Source organism: Cheilinus undulatus, linkage group 17 (assembly GCF_018320785.1).
Source record: "Cheilinus undulatus linkage group 17, ASM1832078v1, whole genome shotgun sequence".
Lineage (NCBI taxonomy): Eukaryota > Metazoa > Chordata > Actinopteri > Labriformes > Labridae > Cheilinus > Cheilinus undulatus.
In genome coordinates, this window is record NC_054881.1 from 6,970,311 (window position 1) to 6,994,376 (window position 24,066).

General features: G+C 39.7%; 1 protein-coding gene across 1 annotated transcript in view; it reads left to right on the top strand.

The window, feature by feature from the left end:
• The window catches only part of LOC121525586 (rhotekin-like), a 44,612-nt gene that overhangs the window by 14,979 nt on the left and 5,567 nt on the right, over positions 1-24,066 (top strand). The window contains exons 6-12 of the mRNA XM_041811644.1: positions 41-286; positions 383-477; positions 1,675-1,781; positions 1,880-2,008; positions 5,479-5,641; positions 16,276-16,374; positions 19,825-19,912. Of these exons, the coding sequence (XP_041667578.1) occupies positions 41-286; positions 383-477; positions 1,675-1,781; positions 1,880-2,008; positions 5,479-5,641; positions 16,276-16,374; positions 19,825-19,912 (927 nt within the window). The remainder of the gene's footprint in view (positions 1-40; positions 287-382; positions 478-1,674; positions 1,782-1,879; positions 2,009-5,478; positions 5,642-16,275; positions 16,375-19,824; positions 19,913-24,066) is intronic.

Here is a 24,066-nt window from a genome sequence, read left to right on the forward strand (position 1 = left end):
TTACATGCATTCTTATATGCACATCTCTGTGTTTGAGCAGTAAGGAGGCCGGTCCAGGCTTCCAGCTTCGTTTCGAGCTCTACAGCTGCAGTGCAGTCGAGGACTTCCCCCCGGGGACTCTTGGAGCCCGGAGAGGGAGCTACCTGGGGGGTTCTTTGGGAGGCACCTCTGGGAAGAAGATCCGTGCTGCATTAGAGTCTGCAGCGGCTTGTGGATCGGTGTTGAATGCAGGGTTTGCAGGACCTGGAAATGTTTCGCCGCCTCTATCTCCAAACATGTCACGAATGTAAGGACATCAATTCACTCTGAAACTTAAGATACAAGTTTAGATGTTAAACCCTTTGAAAGTAGGAATAAGTCTCTCCACAATGTCTGTCTTCAGGGGGCCGAAGTATAACCTGCTGGCTTACACAACTCTGACAATTGATCACGTCAAGGAAGGATTTAAGACCCATGATTTGTTCGTAGCAGCAACAGGTGAGTCTTCACCTTTCTTTTGTGTCTCTCTTTACTTTCCCCTGCTGAATATCCTTAAACTCAGTATTTCAAGTCCTGGGATGAGAGATTAGGGGAGAAACACATGGGAAAGGAGCCACAGGCTGGACTTGAACTGGGGCTGATTTTTAACCTGCACTGTATCGACAAAAGTATTCAGTCTCCTGACCAGTACACCAACAGGGACTTTAATGACATTGTACTCAAATACATGTACTCTCCACTCTTCTTGGAAGGCTTTCCACAAGATTTTGGAATATTTTTGGAGAATTTCTTCCCCATTCATTCTTCAGAGCATTTATGAGGTCAGGCACTGATGTTGGACTAGAAGGCCTGGCTCACAATCGCCATTCCAGTTCATCCCAAAGGTGCTCAATGGGGTTGAGGTTAGGAATCTGTGCAGGCCAGTCAAGTTTTTCCACACTAAACTCATGAAACCATGTCTTTAAGGGCCCTAGCCCAAACTCTGAAAAACAGCCCCATACCATTGTCTCTACACCAGAAAACTTCACAATTGGCAGTCAGGAAGGCATCCGCCAAACCCAAAATCCACTATCCAATTGTCAAACAGAGAAGCATGATTCATCATTCCACAGAACACATTTAGATTGCTCCACAGTCCAGTGTTGGTGTCCTTTACACCGCTTCATCCAATGCATGGCACTGGACTTGTTGAAGTGAGGCTTGCATGCAGCTGCTCGGCCATGGAAACCCATTCCATGAAGAGCCACAAATCATCGCAAAAGGGCTAGGGTTGGGCACCTGAATCCTAAAAGCTAGGGTTATAGTGGGGGGGTATCAAATCAAACACACCACAAGGTTTTGGGTGGATTAGTACGTCACTTCCTGCCTCATGGTCAAGGTAGAGGTCTGTAACAGCCCAAAACACCCCACCAGAGAGGGCTGCAGCCAGGTGCCTCTCAATGGGTCTGATTGAAAAATCAACTAGTGTGGCCAAACACTTTTGTCCAAATAGTGTATTTTCACCTAAAACTCTCTAAATTATGAGGCGCAACTGACACCATCTGAAGTGCTGCATAGTCTAGCCTCCTTATTGTCTCCAGAAAAGGGAAACCTACACTGAGATCTCTGGAGGGTAGTGCCATGACTATTGCCAAGAACCTGATACAACCCAACGACACAAAACTGAACTAACCTTTTAACCTCTCTTTCCTCCAGAGGATTGCCCCTACTGGCTGCCTCTGTACGGGAACATGTGCTGCCGCCTCATGGCTCAGCCTCTGTGCATGATCCAGCCCGTCATGAGCGGACATCTCAGGGTTAAGGTGACAGTTTTAGAAAACTCTAATCTCTCCTGGTGACTTTTCAAATATCATATCACATTATTATTCACTGAATCACTCTCCTCCTCGCTCTCATTCAGCTTGAAGAGGACCTTAATTGCTGGGAAAATGTCTACAGCGTCCTCAGGGGCCAAACTCTTCTGTGCTATCAAAGTGAAGAAGACCTGGAGTCTGAGGACGAGCCTTTACTTGTAATTCCCGTCAAAAAGGTGGGTGATAATGAACCCGGTCTCATGAATAAATAGATGGATTCATCGGAGGCTTTTGTCCGTGTTGATTACAATAACAAGCCGAGGCCACCGGAGTGCACTGATGAATTAATGAAAAAGTTCCTGAGAGAGGAAACCTTTGGGTAGACTCAACCTCCCAACATTGGGATATTTGATGAATTTTAGCATTTCTGTCAGACGCTGCTACAGATAATATACAGTATATGATTCTAAAATGCTCATTTATAGCAAAATGAAATGTATCCTACTGCAGTGGAGACATTTTTAAACCAGCTAGGAACTATACATTTTCATAATAAAAACAAAAAACGTGGTGGATAGAACATCCTGATCTTTAAGTCACACTTTTTATGAGACAACTCTGATCCATTATGAGACTAGTCAGTGAATAATTAAATGATTTTGTCATGTTTTTAAGTAGATCAGGGTGAATAAATGTGCCTTAAGTGAATTAAAAACTCAAGTGTCTCACAGATGCTCTTGGTTAATTAAATCTAATTGGTTGATCAGCGGGGCTCATAATTAGTTATGACTTCCTGTTCTCACTTTAGCACACTTCATCAATTAACTAAGGGGATTAAAGCTTCTATCACTATTCATGCATTTTGTCATCATAAATATGAAGACTATTGTCACAGTAATGTAAAGAAAAAGTAAAATATGGAAGCCCTAAGTGGACAAACATCAACACATTTTATCTATCTCTTTTCTTGGTGTGATAACAAACCACATTTGGGTGCTTCTCTTGATCTAATCCCTCGTTTTTTAATGAAAATATGGTTTTACAGTGATAATGGCTGTTTTCCTTGTGATCCTAAGTCTAGCGTTAGTTCATTTGCCCAGCTATGATCAGCTGATGGCCAGCTGATCCTAATTACTGCCTCCCAGCTCCCACAGCCAATCACAGCTCTTTCTTTCAACACAGCGGCTCATTTAAATATGATGTACTTCTCATTTATCCCTGCTAGCATTAATGCTGATACATCACACTGCTGCTGATGGAAAAGCTTCACCTCCTCCACCCCAGCCTCCTCTTTCATAGCATAAAGCATGTTGAACCCTCATATTCAAATTCATGCTACTGTGGATTAATAGCTTTTGAACTAATGGCATTGTATTCAATGTGCGTTGTCATAAATGTGTCCATCCATATGGGGGTTTCTAGATGGGTTTTTCTGAACAAACATTTCTGTGAGAAAGCCAGCACACAGGAAACAAGAAAAACACAACCAGGTCTTGAAAAAAACAAACAAAATGTACTTTTAATAGCGAAAATAAAGATCTAAAAGATAAAGAATGAAAAATGAAAAGATGCATTTGTGCACTGTTAATCCATTGACCAAAGTTATGTAAAATATTTTGATTTGATATCATTATATCATTAGTGATATTATCCTTCAGATTATTAAAAAAAAAAAAAAAGGTTACACTCAGGGTGTCCATGACCAAAATTGGAAGCAAATATTAAATAAATAACAATAAAAAAAAAATTGTACATTTTTTTCCATTTTTTTTTTTTTTGCATAAATCTTTTAATCTGTATCACACCTGATCATAAATATAAATAAAAACATAAATTATTTTAGGTAAATTTAACCCGTTAAATGTCAGTTTAATTGCAAAACTCTGATGTGTCAAATTTAGAAAACACACACAAAAACAAAATATTCTTTTCTAACTACAAATCGAATTTCCCTTAAAGTTATTATCACAGCAAAGTTACTATCACAGCTTTGATTATTTTAATAATGAGCAATAACTTTGATTTTATTCATCACATATACTATATGGTTATGTTACTAATGAAAAACTTTGATTTTATGGGATATTATTAATTTTTTATTTTTATTTCAACACTTTAATAAATGTGTACCATGGTTAAGAAACTAGGGGGAAAGCATTCCATTTTCCCTGATGCCAAGTAGGGAATGGCTGACATTTAGTGATAAACAGGAAAAAAAAGCAAATTGGAAACAATGTCGCAAGAATAAAAGCCTAAAATCATAAAAATGCATGTTTTGTGTTTAACTGTGATGACTGGAGGATTAAAAATGTGGTTTTAATGTTTTTAATGGGTTTCAATGGGACATTTTTAGCCATGAACACCCTGAGTGTATACAAAAAGTGTGTAGAGCATATTATTGACCCATTACAAGTTCTGCTTATTATTTATTTTATTCCATTCCATTGGAAAAAAAAACACCCTCCAAAAATGTATATTGTTAGCATTAGCTCATGTAAAATAATAACTAAAAAGAAAACAAAAATGAGTCAATCAATTGAGTTAATTTCAATAAAGCAATGATCAAACACATGTGTTAATATTTGACATGCTTTTAACAGTGCAACATTAGAAGAGAAAGAAAATGGAGGTACAAAATACACATCTACCTAAGAAGAATAAAAAACTGCATTTTACTTGAGTAAATCCTTTTCTCATACTTTTCAAAATGTCTTAAGTGCTTTAAAGGTTTTAATTCTTGCCAAACAAATGCAAAGTTTGACGCTTCAATGTAAAATACATATCTAACAATGAACTTCTTTTATATGCATTACTGCATCAGTGTAAATGAAAAATACAGTTAATTTAGGAGGTATTCAGACCCCCTTCACTTTTGTTATGTTGCAGCCTGATGCTACAGTGATATAATTAGATTTTTATTCTCATAAATCTACACTCAGTACTCCAAAAATGAAACAGAAATTTTGATTTAAATGCCAGTTTCAGCCAATAAGTAATGTCAGTTCAGATTCCCTACACTGCAACAGCCACGATGTAGATAGGCCAAGTTCTTGTTGCTATGCGTTTCTGCTGCTCTCATGTTGTCCGTCACTAGGTTTGATGCTGATATGCTGCGTCATGACTGGAGAAAAACACATTCAGGAAGTAGATCTTTGGATTGGCTGACAGGTGGATAGATGACATGTTAGGTCATTACTCATAATCAATCTGAATAGTGTTGGGGTTGTTTTAATAGCTGCAGGGGTTTAATGACAAAGATAAACCCTTAATAACACAACATGTTTTTTCTCTGCAAATCTTTGAATTAATATTTTAATCTTTTGGGACCAGACGTGAAGCCTTAAGGGACCTGATGCAACATCAAGCCATGGGTGTACCGCACCCTTTGCTCAGTATTATCTGGGATTAGGTGGTGTGTTCTTGAGGGTCATGGTAAAACAATCTTCTAAAACTGAGTCATTGGAATAAGGAAGTTTCCACAGATGACAGATTTGCTTTGAGCTTTTGTGTAAAAATGCCACAGCGTAGCATCAGATTGTGAATCAGGCCGCTGCCGGTGCCAACATCAGCTTTGTGGTTTACTGTTAAGTGTCATCTTTGTGAAACTTTCTCATGAAACACCCGCCTGGTTCTTCCTCATGTGTATTCAAGCTAATGGTGATATTATGAGTGATATGTAATAATGGCATGTTTGTTTTTCTTTCAGGATACCTTGGTGTGTCTATCAGAGAACGATCCTGAGCCCTGTCAGAGTATACTCATCAGCACAGAGCAAGACGGAGAAGACATCACCTACACGCTGGTCACGCACACACCTGAAGAAACTCAGCGCTGGACCGAGGCCCTGTGGCGGCATGTCTTCAACATGAGTAAGACTTCACTGAAACTCATACCTGATTTCCAGGCTGTAACAAGAGATACTTAGACGCCCTGAGGACAGCTGTGAGAACAATAATAAGCTTTTATTTTTCTCATGATGGTATGAAGTGTTAATCTGGGCTGTAGGCCAAGAAGAAGGAGATTAGAGTAATCAGAACGCTCTGATAAATCAATTGTAGTTTCACTTATTTGTTTTAGGTGTTTACACAGTGATGGATCAGTATCAAAGTACACATGCCAAATCACAGAGCAGTCATCTTTATAGGCCATACATATCAACACCTGCACACAAAGCCAATCACGAGTTAACAATGTGGAGCAAAAACCATACATCAATATTTGAGCTTCAAGGCAATACGTGAAACATGTCTTCATATTTTACTGCAAAATAACAAATGGCTGCCACAGCACTAAAACTATGAAGTTTAGTATGATTCTAGAATAAATCACATGATATAATCAGCTTTAGGATTGTTTCTAAAGGACTTATTTATTTGTTTATTGATGGGAAAGTGGGCAGATAGACATTTGGATGGTCTGATGGATGGATGCATGGATGGATGGATGGACTGGTATTATGAATTAGATCTGGTATACTGGTAATACTGCATGTTGGACATGGTTCACTTGCTTCAGACTTGACCCTAATAGAGATAAATATTGAAAAAAAATTCTGCCTAGATAGGTGGATGGATGGATGGATGGATGGATGGATGGATGGATGGATTAAAGGGATGGATGGAGTCATGGAGTCATGGATTTATAGATAGATGGATGGAGTCATGAATGTTTGATGGCTGATGGATGGATGGACATTTGGATGGTCTGATGGATGGAATCATGGATGGATAGAGACATGGATGTTTGATGGATGGATGGATGGATGGAGTCATGGATGGATGGAGTCATGGATGTTTGAAGGATGGATGGAGTCATTGATTTTAGATCGATGGATGGCGTCATGGATGGGTGGATGGATGGTGGATGGATGTGATGGATGCATGGATGGAGTTATGGATGGATGGGTGGATGGATGGTGGATGGATGGAGTCATGGATGGATGGATGGATGGATGGAGTCATGGATGGATGGAGTCATGGATGGAAGGAATGGTGGATTGATTGAGTCATGGATGATGGATGGATGGTGGATGGATGGATGGATGGATAGAGTCATGGATGGATGGTGGATTGATGGAGTCATGGATGGATGGAGTCATGGATGGATGGTGGATTGATGGAGTCATGGATTGATGGAGTCATGGATGATGGATGGAGACTGGATGGATGGATGGTAGACGGAGTCATGGATGTTTGATGGATGTTTGGTGGGTGACTGGTTGCATAGATCTCAGACGTATGCAGTCATAAGCTGGGTTTCCAGTTTTTCTCATAATAAAAGCAATATTTCTTAAATTCCGACTAAGTACAATTGCATTTTGAATGTTTCCATTGAAGGGAGTTTTGGGCATGAGCCCCAAAATTCTCATCTCACAAGACTCCACTGCAAGGAAGCTGGATGCTCAAAACCTGGTGCGTGTTGGTACAGTTATGATTACATTTACAGGGGTTGCCTTGACAATTTTGAACAAAAGACAAAGGAAACGGATGATAGTTCAGAGGCAAAGTCTGTATGTATGGCAAAGGCCACGTATAAGAGTATCGGTATGATGGTAAGGAAAAGTCTCATCTCCTCTTCTGTCCACACGTACCGCGCCATGTTGTCTCAGAGTAAACTGGTCATGTGACACCATATGTTACATCCTGTGACTTGTAAATGCAGAAATAGTGTTTCCATTGTGTGGTACATTTCTGTAGCACTTTGTGCTACACTGCATTGTATAAAAGTGCTACATAAATAAAGATTAATTGATTTATCAAAATGGACTCACAGATACCACTTAAGGGCTACTGAGATGCTTCTACACAGGCACCATTGGGGAGGGGAGCAGCTCCATCTGAAATAAAGAAGTCTATCCACAACTTGCTGAAATATGAGCAGACTTTCAATCTGTTTTGACAACACAACACTGTATGAGTATGGAGATAAGAGATTCATGTGCTACAATATAATAATACATAAAAAATTCCATACATTGATAAACTTTTGGGAATGTAAAATATAAAAATCATTACAGCTCTGATTACTTTTAGCCAGCACTACCCTTTGTATTGTATGTTTTTCTGTACAAACAGAGGCAGTCTCTGGTTTATCTTTTACTCCAGTAAAATTCAACAGGCAACTTCTATCTCATACATTCTTATATTTAATAATTCCAGCCAAAGTTTCCCTCTGTTTAAAAGATCTCCAGCAACCAGTCAAAAGATGGATTATACTCTGGTTGGTAAGTGGAGGTTATGCCAGTTCTTTCCATGACTTCACAGGCCTGTTTTTCCTTTCTATGAAACATAATTGAGCTTTATTTGCCTAATGGCTTTACGTAAAACAACAGGAGGTACAAAGCAAACTTAATGACAGCCTTGATTCCAGCTCGGACAAGTCTGTGCACCTGGAAATGGTTAGAGGGAATGTTTATCGTAAAGACACAAACGATACCTGCTGATACCTGAAGAACCACATTCTTCCGTGACACATTCATGGCATCGGGGAAATGCGAATGGTGTATTTAGTGTCACAAGGAAAATATTTGTCCGCTGGCTGACTGACATGAGAGCCATGACTAGTTCAACTGAAAAAAAACAAAACAAAACCATGTCGCGGGTGTGACTAAGATGTGTCGTCTCATTTCCTTCTCTGCAGATCGAGAAAGCCACGCCTCCTGCTTTGCATATTAAAGATAATATCAAAACAGCAAATCGAAATAACTGGGCTCTGGAAATGAACCAAGTAACACATACAGAGCCATAAATATGTCAGAATTAAAATAGCTGCTCAAGTAGTATACAGGAAGAGGACAAAGGCAAGTATGTGGAACATTTGGCATTGCTGGTGTTGTCATTTCCATGAAGAGAATAAAGACCATCTTCTTTTCGTCTTCTTTTCCAGGCTTTTCAGACAAAATTGGCAACCCTAACACATCCACCACTGCAATATTTTAGGTTTTAGACCATTCATGAATAAGTAACTCTCAGAGCTTTGTATTTTGGACAGTGCAAAGAAAAGGCAGACACACCTCACCATCAACATCAAGCCCATAAATGAAGACTTTCCTAGCATGCGTTCAAGAGGCCCCACAAGAGTGGCGTGTCTGAATTTTCCCTCTATCTCCTGATCTCAACAACATGCATCCTGACACTGAGCAGCAGAACATTTTCCCTAAGGAGCCTTCTGTTTACATGCAGTGAAGATATCAAGCATAGCAGTATTTTACAAGGCTAACTGGCTAATTTTCATGACACTACATTCTAATTTCTAATTAAACGGACGCCATTTCATCGTTATCTTTTTCTTTTTAGAGCACAAGACTAACATCAAACACAGGAGTTCTGTTATAAATATGATTGACGCTCCCTGATAACCTATAAACCTGTGGCGACAGCATACGATGATTAATAGCGAAGACACTGTGCGTAGTCTCACTTGTAAACCGGCAGGTTTGTTAAAGCTGGAAAAAAGAATACAAAGTAAACTGACATTCACCTGTTTCTTAACAATTAGAGTAGTGTTATATAATGGTGGACCAATAAATGGGGCGGTGTTTCAGTCACAGCACGCTGGTATGTTTTGTCTTGTACCTAGGTCAACAATGACAGCTGACCGTAATTATCATCAGTCAGATGATAGTTAATGATATGCTGCAGGAATAAAACAACCTACTTACGTATGTCACGTATGTCACAAAGTAAAGCCATCCATGAGAGCAGCAGCCTGAGCTCTGAACGAAGAAATTTAACCATGTAGGTGCTGGATTTATTCAATGTTTTTCAAATGTCTTCTATTTTTTCTTTTTCATAAAAAATTACCCCATCCATGAATCCATCCATGCTAAGCTCAATCCATCCATCCATCCCACCATCCATCACTCCATCCATGCATGGATCCATCCATCCAACCATCCATCCATGGCTCCATCCATGGCTCCATCCATCCATGCATGGCTCCACCCATCCATCGCTCCATGCATGGCTCCATCCATCCATCCAACATCCATGGCTCCATCCATCCACCATCCATCCATCCATGCATGCATGGCTCCCTCTTTCCATGCACGGCTCCATCCATGCATCCATCCATCCATCCATCCATCCATCAGACATCCATCAACCATCCATGGGTCCATCCATCCATCCATCCATCCATCCATGAGTCACTATATCCATCTATCCATCCATCAAACATCCATCCATCCATCCATCCATCCATCCATGCATGGCTCCCTCTATCCATGCACGGATCCATCCATCCATCCATCCATCCATGCATGGCTCCCTCTATCCATGCACGGATCCATCCATCCATCCATCCATCCATCCATCCATCCATCCAACCATCCATCCACCTTTATTATAAAGTCATAAACAGAACAGCAGCTTGTTTTTGAACACAGAAAGGTAACTGTCTGGGTTCTGGATACACTCAAAGTCTTCATTAAATGCCAACACTTCCATTTTGTTTTTCATTGAGAAGACAGGATTTTATTCATCAATTGATTCATATTGATTATATTATATTGCAGTTCTATTGATGCATATCAGAGAAGTTATCTTTTAATACTGCAGCTCTCTCAAATCGTTTTGTCAAAGCATTTTCTTTGTGTTCCCGTGGGCAAGGCAGTGGGAGGTTTAGAGGTTACAGAGTTCTTCTGTTCTTGTATGCACAGACAACTTCATTACCGGGACAAAGAATGTGATCCACATCAGTTTCACAAGTTTCTATGTCATATGTAAAGCAAATATGTTTCAGAAAGCCAGCCAGGTTCCTCCTGTAGACTTGATGTAATGGGTTTGTATGGCATGTGTGCAAAAAGAAAGCATGAATAATGACTGTCAGAAAAGGACATACTGTAGCTGTGGTATGGAGCAGCAGTTAACTTGTCAAAATATATATCTCTTCCCTCTGATTTAGCATTATCTCATCAGATTTACCTGAAATCTCACAGGAGCCACACTTCAAACCTTAATTTGGAGATGACAGCTTTATGCTGCAACTTTATTTGTAATCTTTCTTAAAGAAAGTTTGAATTTATTTCATTAAGCTCTCTTAATTTCCTCAGTTCTCTGCGGTGTTAGCACCAGAGTGTGTTTCTAAGTATGCTAATGCAACATGATTCAGATACTGTGCACCTCGGGGCGATTATTGTGGTTTTTTTTCGCTCTTAAAAAGGATTAAAAATGTGTTTCTAGAATATTATTTGCTCTTCTTTCTGACAGAACAAGCTCTGGAGTGTTTCTAGTAATCATAGTTTGTTTACATGGATGTGGTTGTGAGCCACACCTTGGAGTTATAAAGGGCGTCTTTCTTTGGAGTAGGGTTGTGCTGTTTTGCATATAGTAACATAATGTTAGTTGGCCTGACTCATCACAGCTCTGGCATAAATAAGTGCCGAAGCCGCCAATTAGAATTCCTGTACGCACTAAGTATGCAAAGGTGTGTCTGAATTAATTGTTTTGCATGACAGTGATTTAACATCCTGTTACCGCGCTCTGTAATTTAAAGTTATTTTTGATGAAAGGAAGTATTTGTGGTAGTATGCTTTGGTTTTGCCATCCTCCTCTCGCTGACTCGCTGATACTTGGACAGCTTTCAGAAACTACTGGGGCTGACGGTGCGTTTCATAAGGCTTAAAGCAGGGGTGCAGCGCCCCCTATGGTCAGGCAGAGTAAAAACCATCAGCATACGGGAAATGAAGATTTAGGACATTCATACTTGTATTACTGTCTGATTTTTAAAGATGGCACGTTTCAGAGACGCCCCTCCCCAGCTGTGATTTAATGATGGTATCAATGCATGCATCTCTGATCAGTGGAATAGTGCTAACGTCCAGGCTAATACCTCATTTTTAGGCTAAAAAATATGTCAAGCTATTATTGGGTTCTGGTGTTAAAGTCAATTATTCACGCCACTTTTTTTCTTTAAAATTATTTCCACATTTTACTAATATTTTGCCTCTTTAACCGCTTTTTGCTGCTTTTTTATACCCTTTCACTACTTTAGTCACCCATATTTGCCACTTTTATGCCTCTGAAACCCATTGTTGCCACTTTCCAACCACTTTTCACACTTCACTCAGACCATTTGGGACCTTTTTGCCTCTCTAAATGCCTTTTTACCATTTTATCCCATTTTTGCCTCTTTGAACCCATTTTTGCCGCTTTGTAACCACTTTTCACCACTTTGGTTCTATCAGTTTTTCAAATTTTTGCCCTTTTCCCTCTCTTGTAGCCTATTTATTTTTGCTTCTTTTCAATGCTTTTTCACTGCTTAGCTCACCCATATTTGCCACTTTTTTGCCAGTTTTTTCCTCTGTTACCCATTGTTGGCACTTTTCAACCATTTTTTGACACGTTTAACCCTTTTTTTTTTGCCATTTTTAAACTATTGATCACCCTATTTTGCCTTTCTAAATTCATTTTTTTGCCATTTTTCAGAGGTTTTGACTCTTTTCAACCAATTTTTTGCCACTGTGTAACCAAATTTCACCAATTTGGTGCTACCACGTTTTTGAATTTTCCTTTCTTCCCTCTTTTAACCCATTTTTGGCACTTTTCAACCATTTCTGACAAGTTGAACCTTTTTTTTGTCATTTTTAAACCACTTGTCACCCTGTTTTGCCTTTCAAAATGTATATTTGCCTTTTTTTCTTCCAATTTTTGCCTCTTTGAACACATTTTTGCCACTGTGTAACCACTTTTCACCACTTTTGATCAACCAGGTTTTTAAAATGTTCCTGTCTTTTTTTGCTGCTGCTTTTTAACTGCTTTTTAACACCTTTTCACTACTAAAGTCACCCTTTTTGGGCCTTTTTTTTTTTCCTCTGTAACCCATTGTTGACACTTTTCAACCATTTTTGACATGTTTGTCCCTTTGTTTTGCCATTTTGAATCACTTTTCACCCTTTTTTGCCTCACTAAATGCATTTTTGCCCTTTTATCCCATTTTTGCCTCTTTGAACCCATTTTTGCCACTGTGTAACCACTTTTCACCACTTTGGTTCTACCAGGTTTTTAAATTTCCCGTCCTTCCCGATTTTAATCCATCTTTTGCTGCTTTTTAACACCTTTTCACTACTAAAGCCACCCATTTTTGTGACTTTTTTGCCTCTGTAACCTATTGTTTCCAGTTTTCCCCCTTTTTGACTCTGATAAAGTGTGAGACTTTCACTCATAATCATGCCACTATCACCTGTTACCAGCTAACCTACATACCTGTGGAATGTTCCAGGCGTTTTTTCTAGCATCTACAGCTTCATCACTCTTTTCATGCCTGATATTTCTGTAGAATTTGGAGGTTTAACTCATTGTCCTTTTACTAACTTAGACACATTCTGATAGGGAGGGACGGAGCTCATACTGACCAATGCCATTGTAGGAATTGTGCAATAGAAAATGAGCAGGTGGCCTAGTGGTTAAAGGCGCTCCCCATGTACGTGGGCGGCCTGAGTTTGAATCCGGCCTGAGGCCCTTTACCGCATGTCCCTCCCCCATTCTTGACCCTGTTTCTGACTCTATCCACTGTCCTCCTCTATCTAATAAATGCCCAAAAATAAATCTTTATAAAAAAAGAAAATGAGATCATCAAACAGAATGAATTCTCTCACCACGTGATAAAGATGTTTAAATACCAAGTACACGTGAGTCTATAGAGTGCATGATAAGCTCCTGTTGGATCCTTGTCTAACTGGTTTGTGGTATTACGCTTATGGCATATTTGTATTGGTATGCATTAGCATATGTTCGTCCCACAGGCACTGAAAAACTGGCAGCCCTTCATCTGCAGATGCTGATATTAAACCTATTGTTGATAATTACATACTGTTGAAGTCTTAAAAGGCACAATAAGAAGAATTACACTATGGAGTAGATACATTATCTAAAATATTGATACAAGTTTACAAAGCCAGAGAAATTCTTCAAGTCAAATGGTTCTGTTTGACTTCAGGAGATTCCCCCAGGAACTAGGGATCTTCCAGGAACTCTAGCTTTCTGACTGCAGGGTCTTAATGTAGTTCCATGGCATCAAATATACCTGTTTAAGACTCCATGCTAAGGCAATAGGAACTATTCTGAATGTTTCTGATTGGTAACCAGATCAGCGACTCTGCCACCAACCTTTCAGATGACCACTCAGATGATTAGCAGTCCAATAGTCGCCAAATGGTGCTTTTCTACTAAAAAACCCAGAACCTTTCAGTTCCGGGGGCTTCTTTTATAATTCAGCAAAGGCAGTGGATTAGCCAGATTCAATGTCCGTCATCAGAACACCCAGTCTGAAGACTGGTGCACCGATCAGCGCACTGCAAGCTGGTAAACAATGGCTGCAAACTATGAAGCTCAGATGTAGCTATAGCTGCAGTTTTGGACAGCATTTTTAAAAACTGAAACAAGAGTAAAGACTCATTCTTCTACCCAACCAGCATGTCCATGTGGGCCCCACATGGGTTTTCTGCAGGCTGCAGTATAGGTCCCATGTGGGTTTGTCTGTGGGTTCCACGTTGGCCCTGTGTAAACTGCAAGTTTCAATCAGCCCACATGACACCCATATAGACCCTATCCAAGATCCCTATACACGCCAAAGTGGACTATGAGCAGGATCTATCTTGGATCTATACAGAGATTTAATTTCAAAAATAGCATACATCCTGGCAGAGAGTTTTTAAAATACGTGAAATCTTTTTCTGTTTGTCCTCTTTAGTAATGATGATGTGTCTACCATACTAACCTCTGACCCCAGTCTGTCAGTCAAAACTGAGTAAATATACATTATTAGATATGTTTATTGGACTTATGTCTGAGCAATATAAAACTTGGACCATATCTTCTCCCCAGTCCAGCCCTGCTTTAGACTTGTCCACTGAGCTGGCTGTGATTTTTCTGAGGTGACATCAGACTTTAAGGAGTAGTAGTGGACATATTATGCATCACCGGGGCTGCAGGCGCTACAGTCGCTCAACCAAAGTGTGCTAAAAGGGGCTAACTCCCCACATGACATCATGAGGGGAAAATCTGAGAATGGCTTGTTTAAGCGGACATTTTCTGAAAGGTGGAGAAAGAGAGGGGGGATGGATTTTTGTGATTCTTGGGGGGATTGTGGACAGGAAAGGGGAACATATTTTTGTTAGAAAAGCCTGAAAATATGTATTTTGCATAATATGTGACCTTTAAGCCACTTTATGATTTTTAATAGTCAGTGTTTTTTCTTTGTTAATGCTAATGGCATGACATTTTTTCAAAAGTTAATGGTTTGGGCCAAGGTCAAAAATTGCAACCTCACTTTTCATCACAACTTCATATTTTCCTGCAGGGACCTGTTTGGGTCCCTAGGATCCTAAGGGTGAGTTTTTGATATAAACCTATACTGCTTAAAGAATAATAGTGCAATAAAATCAATGTTGTTAAATCTTACTGACATGTGCAAGGCTGTAATGACTTTCCCCCAAACATTCCACTCTGCAATTCATTATTTACACTTTGTTTTTCTTGTCAAAGTTGGGGTGCTACTATGACAATGGCATAAAAATAAAAAAAAAAATATCTAAAAAAAAAAACCTTCATAGATCTGATTAGGGTAAAACCGATTAAAAGATTTAAGCTTTGAAAGTGGAAAAAAAAAGATTAATTTATGTGACTTTTATAACAATTTTTCTGAAGGGACCATTTTGGGTCCTAAGGGTGTGAGTGTGAGTTTTTCTAGGGGACCATGGTGGGTTAATATTAACAGTTCAAACATGACAAAAATGTGTTATTTTCCCAAACTAAAGCTGCCCAAACCCATATAAGCAAAAAAAAAGAAAAAAAAAAAAAAAAGAAAAAAAGAAAATCATGACATGTAGACTGAGCATGCCTAAACAGTTAAATCAAACAGGAGTGAGCACTGATCATATAACAAGACAACGCAGCAAGCATGCCCTGCTGCTCTGATTTGTGTTTGAGCATGTTCTTCAGACTGAATGTGTCTGCTTCAGATTGAGTGGAAGGCCAAACATTCTTAAATTCATCAGGTTCATAACAGCAATAATCCTGGACAAAAATATTTGACCCAAAAGAAGAAGTGTTTCTGGGTGTGTCAACTCATTTTGCATTCTTCTGTGGAGGCATCTAATCCACCTGCATTTCCTCTCCAAGTATTCATGGCTTTGAACTCTGTGACCCCGCACATTTTCTTTATGATTCTGACGTCTCTGCAGACACTCTCTCTGCTGTAGATTTGCAAACACTGAGGTTAAAACATTCAATCTGTTCAATGAAACATCTGCCTGGACTACCACCTGCGACCACCTTCTACTAAGGGCATTTGTGTTTTTCACACACCTGAAGCTAAGCTAAAAATATCAGGCCTCACAATGAACAGTGTCCCAACCTATATGATGGTGAGATGACGCCTCCTTAACATAACACCGTTGCATTCATTGGCGTCGTGTTGTGTTTTTGTTGTGACTAAGAGCTTCCTGGTGAGGAAATTTGCATAGTGCTTCTTTAACCATAATGACACATCCTCTTTGTTCCAGGTCAATGGAAACAGTGCTGCGATCACCTCATGAAGATAGAGACGCCCAGATCCAGAAAAGGCACCACAGCGAGGCAGGGCTCACTCTACCACGAAATAGGTAGGCGATACATACGGGGGGCTTATCGGCCCCTCTGCTGGTTCCCCTCAAATCACATGCAAAAAAATGTTTACATTAAAAACAGACGATTTCTGGGGTTTCTACTGTAGACGTGACAGCTGAAGTAGAAAAACATATTTCCCCCCTTTATACCGCCTCATTTGTTAGAACTGTTCAACTTAAATGTCCCGATTTCAAAAAAGTTGGGACGTTACTTAACATGAAACCAGAATGCTGTGATTTGGATGTCCTTTTCTGACTTACATTCAGTTAAAACAGCAGAGAGAAGAGATATTTGATAACCAAAATAATACACATTCTGAAATTGAAGCATCATAGCAACCATTTAAATGCCAGTGTATTTACATAACTCCACCATCTTGGATTAAAAAATAATAATAATAATAATAATTCCCATAAAGTACATTTCAAAGAGTATTTGCTTATTTTATCAGGGCTTGAGATAGGTCAATGTTTATTAGGAACATTGATTTTGATGCATTATTATTTTTTCTACAGTGTCAGATTTAAAACAAAAACTCACTCATTGAAGTCATAATGTTCAAAATTGACAGCTTCCTAAAAACTGTGATATAAATATTATTTATTCTTATTTTTTTTCTGCATTACAGAGGTCCATCTTTTAAAACCACTTAAACCTGAAACAAACATATCAAACAAAAATTGTATTTTGGGGTTTTTAACCCTTAAAAGGCCAGTATGTTTACACAACTCCGCTGTCTTTAATAGAACAAAAATGAAATAAAATACACAAACACACCCAAACACACACACACTGTGTTTACACATTATTATCCAACATCAACAGTGACACACTCTTTATCGTTTCAGTAGCATGGCACCTTGCAGAAAACCATAAAACTGTTACATTTTGCATCAAGCTTTGAAAGGGAATAGAAATGCAATCTGGTGGACAAATTAAAAAAACTAAAAAATTGAAGCTAGTAGTCCAAAATAAAATTTTAACATTAGTTTAATGCATTAGTTTATGTGAAGTTACCCGTGGAATCAAAAATTGCATTTTCAGTGGTTTTAAAAGGGACATTTTTTGTCCTTAGGAATAAATGTGTCGGTTTTTGTGTAGCTAAGCCATTTAAGGCTAATTTAAGGAAGCGGGACAAAAGTCAAATTTCACTGGCAAATGGCTTGAAAATTAAGAACTGAGTGGCACAAAATATCCCTGAGGATCTCTTGAGGGTTAAAAGATGAATTCTTTCCCATCCTTGCTTGACGAACATCTTAAGTTGCTCAACAGGGCAGGATTTCCATTTTGCACTTTATAATGCAACCATACATTTTCTATGGGAGTCAGGTTTGGGCTGCATGCAGGCCAGTCCAGCACCTGCAAAGATCAAGTATCAAGGTTGTCTTTATTATCCCTGTGGGGCTCACAAACTATTTTACAAAACCAGGAAACAGTAGAATAAAATTAAGATACGTCAGAAACAGCAGCAATGACAGTAAATTAATATCACAGATAAATGAATGTTAAATTGAGCCATTCAAAAACCTAATGACATTCAGACAAAGGAAATTTTGAGTCTGTTTCTCTTACATGCTGGAAGAACATATCTGCAGCCAGACAGGAGAAACAAGAACTACTTGAAAAGTGGATGGTTTAGTTTATCCAGGATTGACTAGGCCTTTGTAAGAGATTTTCTATTCACGATTGAACTAATAGCCAGCCTAAGCTAATGTTTTGGCTCTAACAGCAGTGTTGTAGCTGTATGTGTTTTTATGTTCTCTACATGTATTTTAAAGTAAAATGCAAAGTTGGTGACCGGCTAACAACAAGGCAAATAACGCCAAAACTTAAACAGATGAGATATTAAGGCTCTCGCTGGGCTCTGCGCCTGCTTTGAATTCTAAAAGGTCATGACCCACCTGCTTTACCAACACATGACAAAGCTTAAAGCTAATTTAGAGCTGATAAAATCAGTTAGATATATTTGTGTACAGTATCTGAGGCTGTTTCTTCACATGGACCTGTCATCCCTCAATAGTCGGAGGCAGAGGAATAATCACATTATCCTGTTTGAGGTCTAACAGATGACGTCCACACATTCGAATCTCTAAATCGCTCTAATAACCAGGATTAGCTTCTTGTTACTATGCAAAACAGCAGCACCTCACTCAGTGGCAGCAGGCACACCTGTGGGCGGGGCAGTTCAGCACCTGGACTCTTCTACTGTGAAGTCATGCTGTCATGATGTGGTTAACATTGTCTTGATGAAATAGTCAAGGCCTTCCCTGAAAGAGACGTTGTCTTCTCAGCATTGATAGTGCATTTTGAAATGAGTGAGCTGCCCACGCCATAGACATGAATGCAACCTCATACTACCAGAGATGCAGGTGTAACGAGCTGTGCCAGGATAACAAGCAGGCTTGCCCCTCTCCTCTTTGGTATTCATCCCCAGCTTAGTTTGCTGTAAGCATATCCAATCTGGGTTGGTACTCCAGAAGTTTATTTTGGAGTCTGTCCTGGCTCATACTGAATTCTGAAATCCAGACTACCTCTTTAAAAATAATCAGTCCTCTTTGTTGTGAAAAGTCAACATGAGAGTCATGGATACCACAAATGAATCACCGCATGACAAACACTCAGAATGCCAGGTGTGGTGAACACAAACTCAGACACCTCTTAATTAAAGCCCATAACTGGTAAAAAACACCGTCTCACCATACAAAAGTGACGCTTCCTAGCAGGCGGTAAACACTTTTCATCCTGCTGCAAACAATAAGTCTGATCCTGCTTGCTTCAGAGAGATACAAACACTCACCAACACCGTGTGTAATGCACAATTCCAATCAAATTGGAGCTTAAAGCAAACAAATGCATCAATTGATGGATGAGATGGTCACGCTCTAATTACGCATACACATCTGTCTGCTCATGCCACACATTCATCTAATATAAAGGGAGGCCATTGGTGATGCCTCATTGACTCTGAGTTCATGTGTCCAAAAGCAGGATGACGCTGGCCTGAAAGCGCATGAACCGGTTTGTGTTAATAATAAGATGTGAAAGAGATAAATAAAGCAGCAATGCACCAACAAAGACATGTGGTGACAAGCCAGACTGTTGTCGTGAATAGGAGCATTATCATCGACACCTGCTGACAAAAACTTCAGTCTTGTTTATCAGAAAGCGCTGAGATATGAATAGTGGAAACACAAGGTGCTGAGATATGTTGCAACCTAGCAGAGTGTTCATTCTCTGAGAGCATTCCAATCTTTAAGACAAGAGGCATCTCTGGAGGAAGAAAGCACGATATGATGAGGTTAGGAATGTGTCTGTGAATTCCCAGTTATCAGTCGCTCACCAGCATGGGGACATTTTTTGTTACTAAAGGAAGATGTCTGAGATAGTTTGCTTTTTCTAAGGCTGCAATTAAAACAACCTTTCTTTGTGTTTCTCTTTGTTTTCAGTCACACCAGCCTCACCCAGAGAAGGGTTTGTGGTTCCAGATCTGTCCGCTGAGATCCGGACTCTTCTCCATTCCTACTACAAGGAAAGGTATGCCTCCTCCTTGTCTTTTGTTCGGATTTTAACGACTGCATTGATTTATTCATATAAAAAACACAGAATAAACATTGAAGGAGGACTTTCATCTACAATGATCCCACAGTACAGAAGAGATGACTTCATAGCTGGAAAGAGAGCAAATAAAACTACAAGGATACATGGGTGAAGCAATGAAAAATTAAAAATACTGACCCATTAATGACCAGCTACAGTGCCTATAAAGATGTTTTATCCTTTTATTGATTTTATAAATCAATCATAATCAATATGATTTGGCTTTTTTTTTTAAACTCTTCAATGCCAAGGTGAAAACAGGTTTCTACAAAGTGATGTATATCAAATAAAAATATGCGATGTGAAACTAGTGAATGCAAATATATTGATGCATTCTGTGCAGTCTGTGTGGATCGGTCTCAGTCACAATTGCTCATCTGGACACTGCAATTTTACTCCATTCTTTTCTGCAAAACTGTGCAAGCTCTGCCAGGGTTGCATGGGAATCTCTTGCAGACTGAATAAGATTGTCCTCCAGGATTTTCCTATATTTTGCCACATTCATTTTACCCTCACTGTTGCCTCACAGGTACTCCGGTTTCCTCCCACCACCAAAGACATGCTCCTTAGGTTAACTGGTGACTCTAAATTGGCCGTAGGTGCGACTGTGAGCGTGCCTGGTTGTCTGTCTCTATATGTCAGCCCTGCAATTGACTTGGGGCCAGTCCAGGGTGTACCCCGCCTCTCACCTAATGACAGCTGGGATAGGCTTCAGCCCTCCCGCGACCCCCAACGGGATAAGCGGTTTAGAAAAAGGATGGATGGATGGATTTTACCCTCTTCCTTCACAAGCCTCCCCGTACAGGCTGCTGAGAAGCATCCCAACAGCATGATGCTGCCACCGACATGCTTCAAAGTGGGGATGTTGTGTTTGGGTTGATGTGCAGTGTTTAGCGTCTTATCTCATGGCCAGAAAGCATCATTTTGGTCTCATCAGACCAAAGAACTTTCCTCCACTTGACCATGGAGTCTCCTACATGCCTTTTGGTGAACTCTAGTCCAGTGTTAATTCTGGCAGCTATTTTTGATTTTAGTTAAATGAAATGCATTTGAGTTTTAGTCACATTTTAGTCATTCCCACTCTTTTTAGTTTTAGTCCAGTTTTAGTCAACAAAAACTCAGACATTTCAGTCTAGTTTTAGTCCATAAAAGTCCTCACATTTTAGTCTGTACTTTACTCCAAAATTTTATTTTCTTGCCTAGATCTGGTACCAAATCATGGTAGTGTGTTCTCTGCACCCTGCCAAACCTGGGGTCCCTGCTTTCTACAGCTGAGAGGCAGAATAACTACAGATGCATTGTTTTTGACAGATTTACTCACAGTGGAGATATTCCTTCCATTTCTCCATGATGGATTTTACTGAACTCTGGGGGATGTTCAGAGCCTTGTAAATGTTTTTGTATCCATCCCCTGACTCATGCCTTCTAATAACCTTTACTCTGAGTTTCTTGGAATGTTCTTTTGTCTTCATGGTGTAATGGTAGCCATGAATTCTCTGTGTGGCGTGACTGGACCATCTAGACACAGGTGCAAGATAGAATCCATGAAACACCTTTTATACGTTACTGGTCTGTTCTGTGAGCACCGAGTTCCCCCCTGCGGAGGGGCTGAGGCACAAGAGACTCCTTCGCCATTTTATTATACATATCTATCACAACACCAAAACAGGATTAAGATGCACGCTTAAAAAGAGAGGGTCAAAGACTGAACCCTAGGAAGTCCTTTTTTTTTTTAAGACAGACCTGATTTAAACTTCCTAAACAAACTGTCAGAGTAAAAGAAAAACAGGATTAACTGTGCCAGTCTTTACTGTGACAATGTGACAAGGCTCGTTTTGTAACTTGAAGCAGTCTGCATGCTACTGAATCTGAGGTATGAAAATGAACACCAACTTTTCCATCACAAGAACAAAAAAATGTCTGAATTAGATAAAAGCACGCTGAATGGAGTGGGTTCCTGCCAACAGATAAGGCATATCTTTCCTCACGACCTTCAGTGCATATCAACACAGCAAAACGTGTGAAAAGTGAAGGCCTGGTATCATGTGACAGCCTCTTGACATGTGAGACGTGGTAAATCTTGAAAGTGCTTTCAACTGCTATTGTACTTTTAAGAAGTCGTTAACTGTTCAGATAACAGCTGAGTCTATGTCAGGCTCTCCCAGATGGCTTTTGTCACCAGGATATCTTGTAGACAGGCGTGTTTATTTGATTCATTTACATTTTTTCTGTTATCTTTCATGAGAAATATTAGCTCATTAGGAATTTGATAGCAGAAAAACATCTCATAAAAGTTGGGACAGGGCCATGTTTACTATTGTGTAGCATCCACTCTCCTTTTAACAACAGTCTGTAAATGTCTGGGGAGTGAGGAGAGCAGCTGCTGGAGTTTTGGGAGAAGAATGTTGTCCCATTCTTGCCTGATGTAAGATTCTAGCTGCTCAACTGTTCTGGGTCTTCTCTGCTGGAATTTTTGATTTATGATGCATCAAATGTTTTCCATTGGTGAAAGGTGTGGACTCTTCTACTGTGAAGCCATGCTGTTGTGATGGATGTAGTATGTGGATTAGCGCTGTCTTGCTGAAATATGTAAAGCCTTCTAGCACTGTCTGGATGGGAGTGTATGTTGCTCTAAAACCTTCTATCTACTTTTCAGCATTAATAGTTCCTTTCCAGATGTGTAAGCTGCCCACGCCTTAGGCACTCATGCAACCCCATACCATCAGAGATGCAGGCTTTTCAACCGTGGTAGGATAACAAGCTGGATGGTCCCATTCTTCTTTAGTCTAGAGCAGTGGTTCTCAACCTTGGGGTCGGGACCCCCTTGGGGGTCACAAGACACTGAGAGGAGGTCACTGAAAGCCTTACACTGTTGCCACAATTTTACCAATTTTTACACCAATTTTTGCCCATTTTGGCACATTTTTGTCCATTTTAAACCATTTCCACCACTTTTCTGCCCGTTTTTCCATTTCTAAACCAATTCTTGCCACTTTCTGTCTATTGTTGCCTCTGTTGATAACCTTGCAAAGCAGATGGATACGCCATGATTTTTCTGACCTCAATGGGCTCCCAGTTTGGCTGGGTCCCAAAAACCTCCCCCCTTATGGGCAGCCTTGTCTGCACATGGCTATTCCCGAATGTTCATGGCTGTTCAACCACCTTCAGGTACAGTGGGGGTCCCCGGTCTATGGCATCTTTATTTTGGCTGAAAAGGTTGAGAACCCCTGGTCTAGAGGACATGACATCCATGGTTTCCAAAAGGAATTTCAAATTTTGATTCCTCTGACCACAGAACAGTTTTCTATTTTGCCTCAATCCATTTTAAATGAGCTTTGACGTTTCTGTATGGCTTCTTCTTTGCAGGATACAGCTTTAACTCACATATGTGGATAGCACGGCCAACTGTTAAATGCACAGGCAATGTTAATGCTGTTAGGTGTAACATGAACAAACTTATATGCAAAAGTTGGCTTGAAAAGTAAGACTGGATGAAGACATGTCTGGCAAAGTGCCATCTAGGATTTAAGACCTCTCACTAATTAAAATCAGACTTTCCATGGCCTTAGCTTTAAATGTCCAATTTGTAACTTTTTAAGACTTTTCAGGGATCTGCAGAGACCCTGTTAGTGGTGGTCAGTGCTGAGCTTTATTCAAAATAAAAGCTGGGAATACAAAGGTATTTAGAAAAAGCCTGTCAGATTTAAAAAATGTGGTTGGGTGATATCCTTCGGATCATTTTAGGGGTGCTGGGATGAAATTAGGGTTCTTTAGCTCACTTATAAATGGTCTAAATCACCAGTGGCCACACTTCGGGGAAGTAGCCCAACAAAAGTTGGTATAAGACGGGGCTCTGTGATTGGATAAGTAGACTAATCAGGGAGCCGACAAAGTCTTATGTCAGTGTGAAATTACTGTAGAAATGCAGTTTAATCCTGTGGAGCTAATCAGGCATTTAATTAAGTTGTTATCACAGATTATAGCTGAATTTCCTGTTTGTTCTTTTCAGTGCATAGATGCACAGGAGGGTACAAAATGTTCTCTACTGAAGTGACCTGAAAACATGACATCACAGCTTAACAAGACAAATA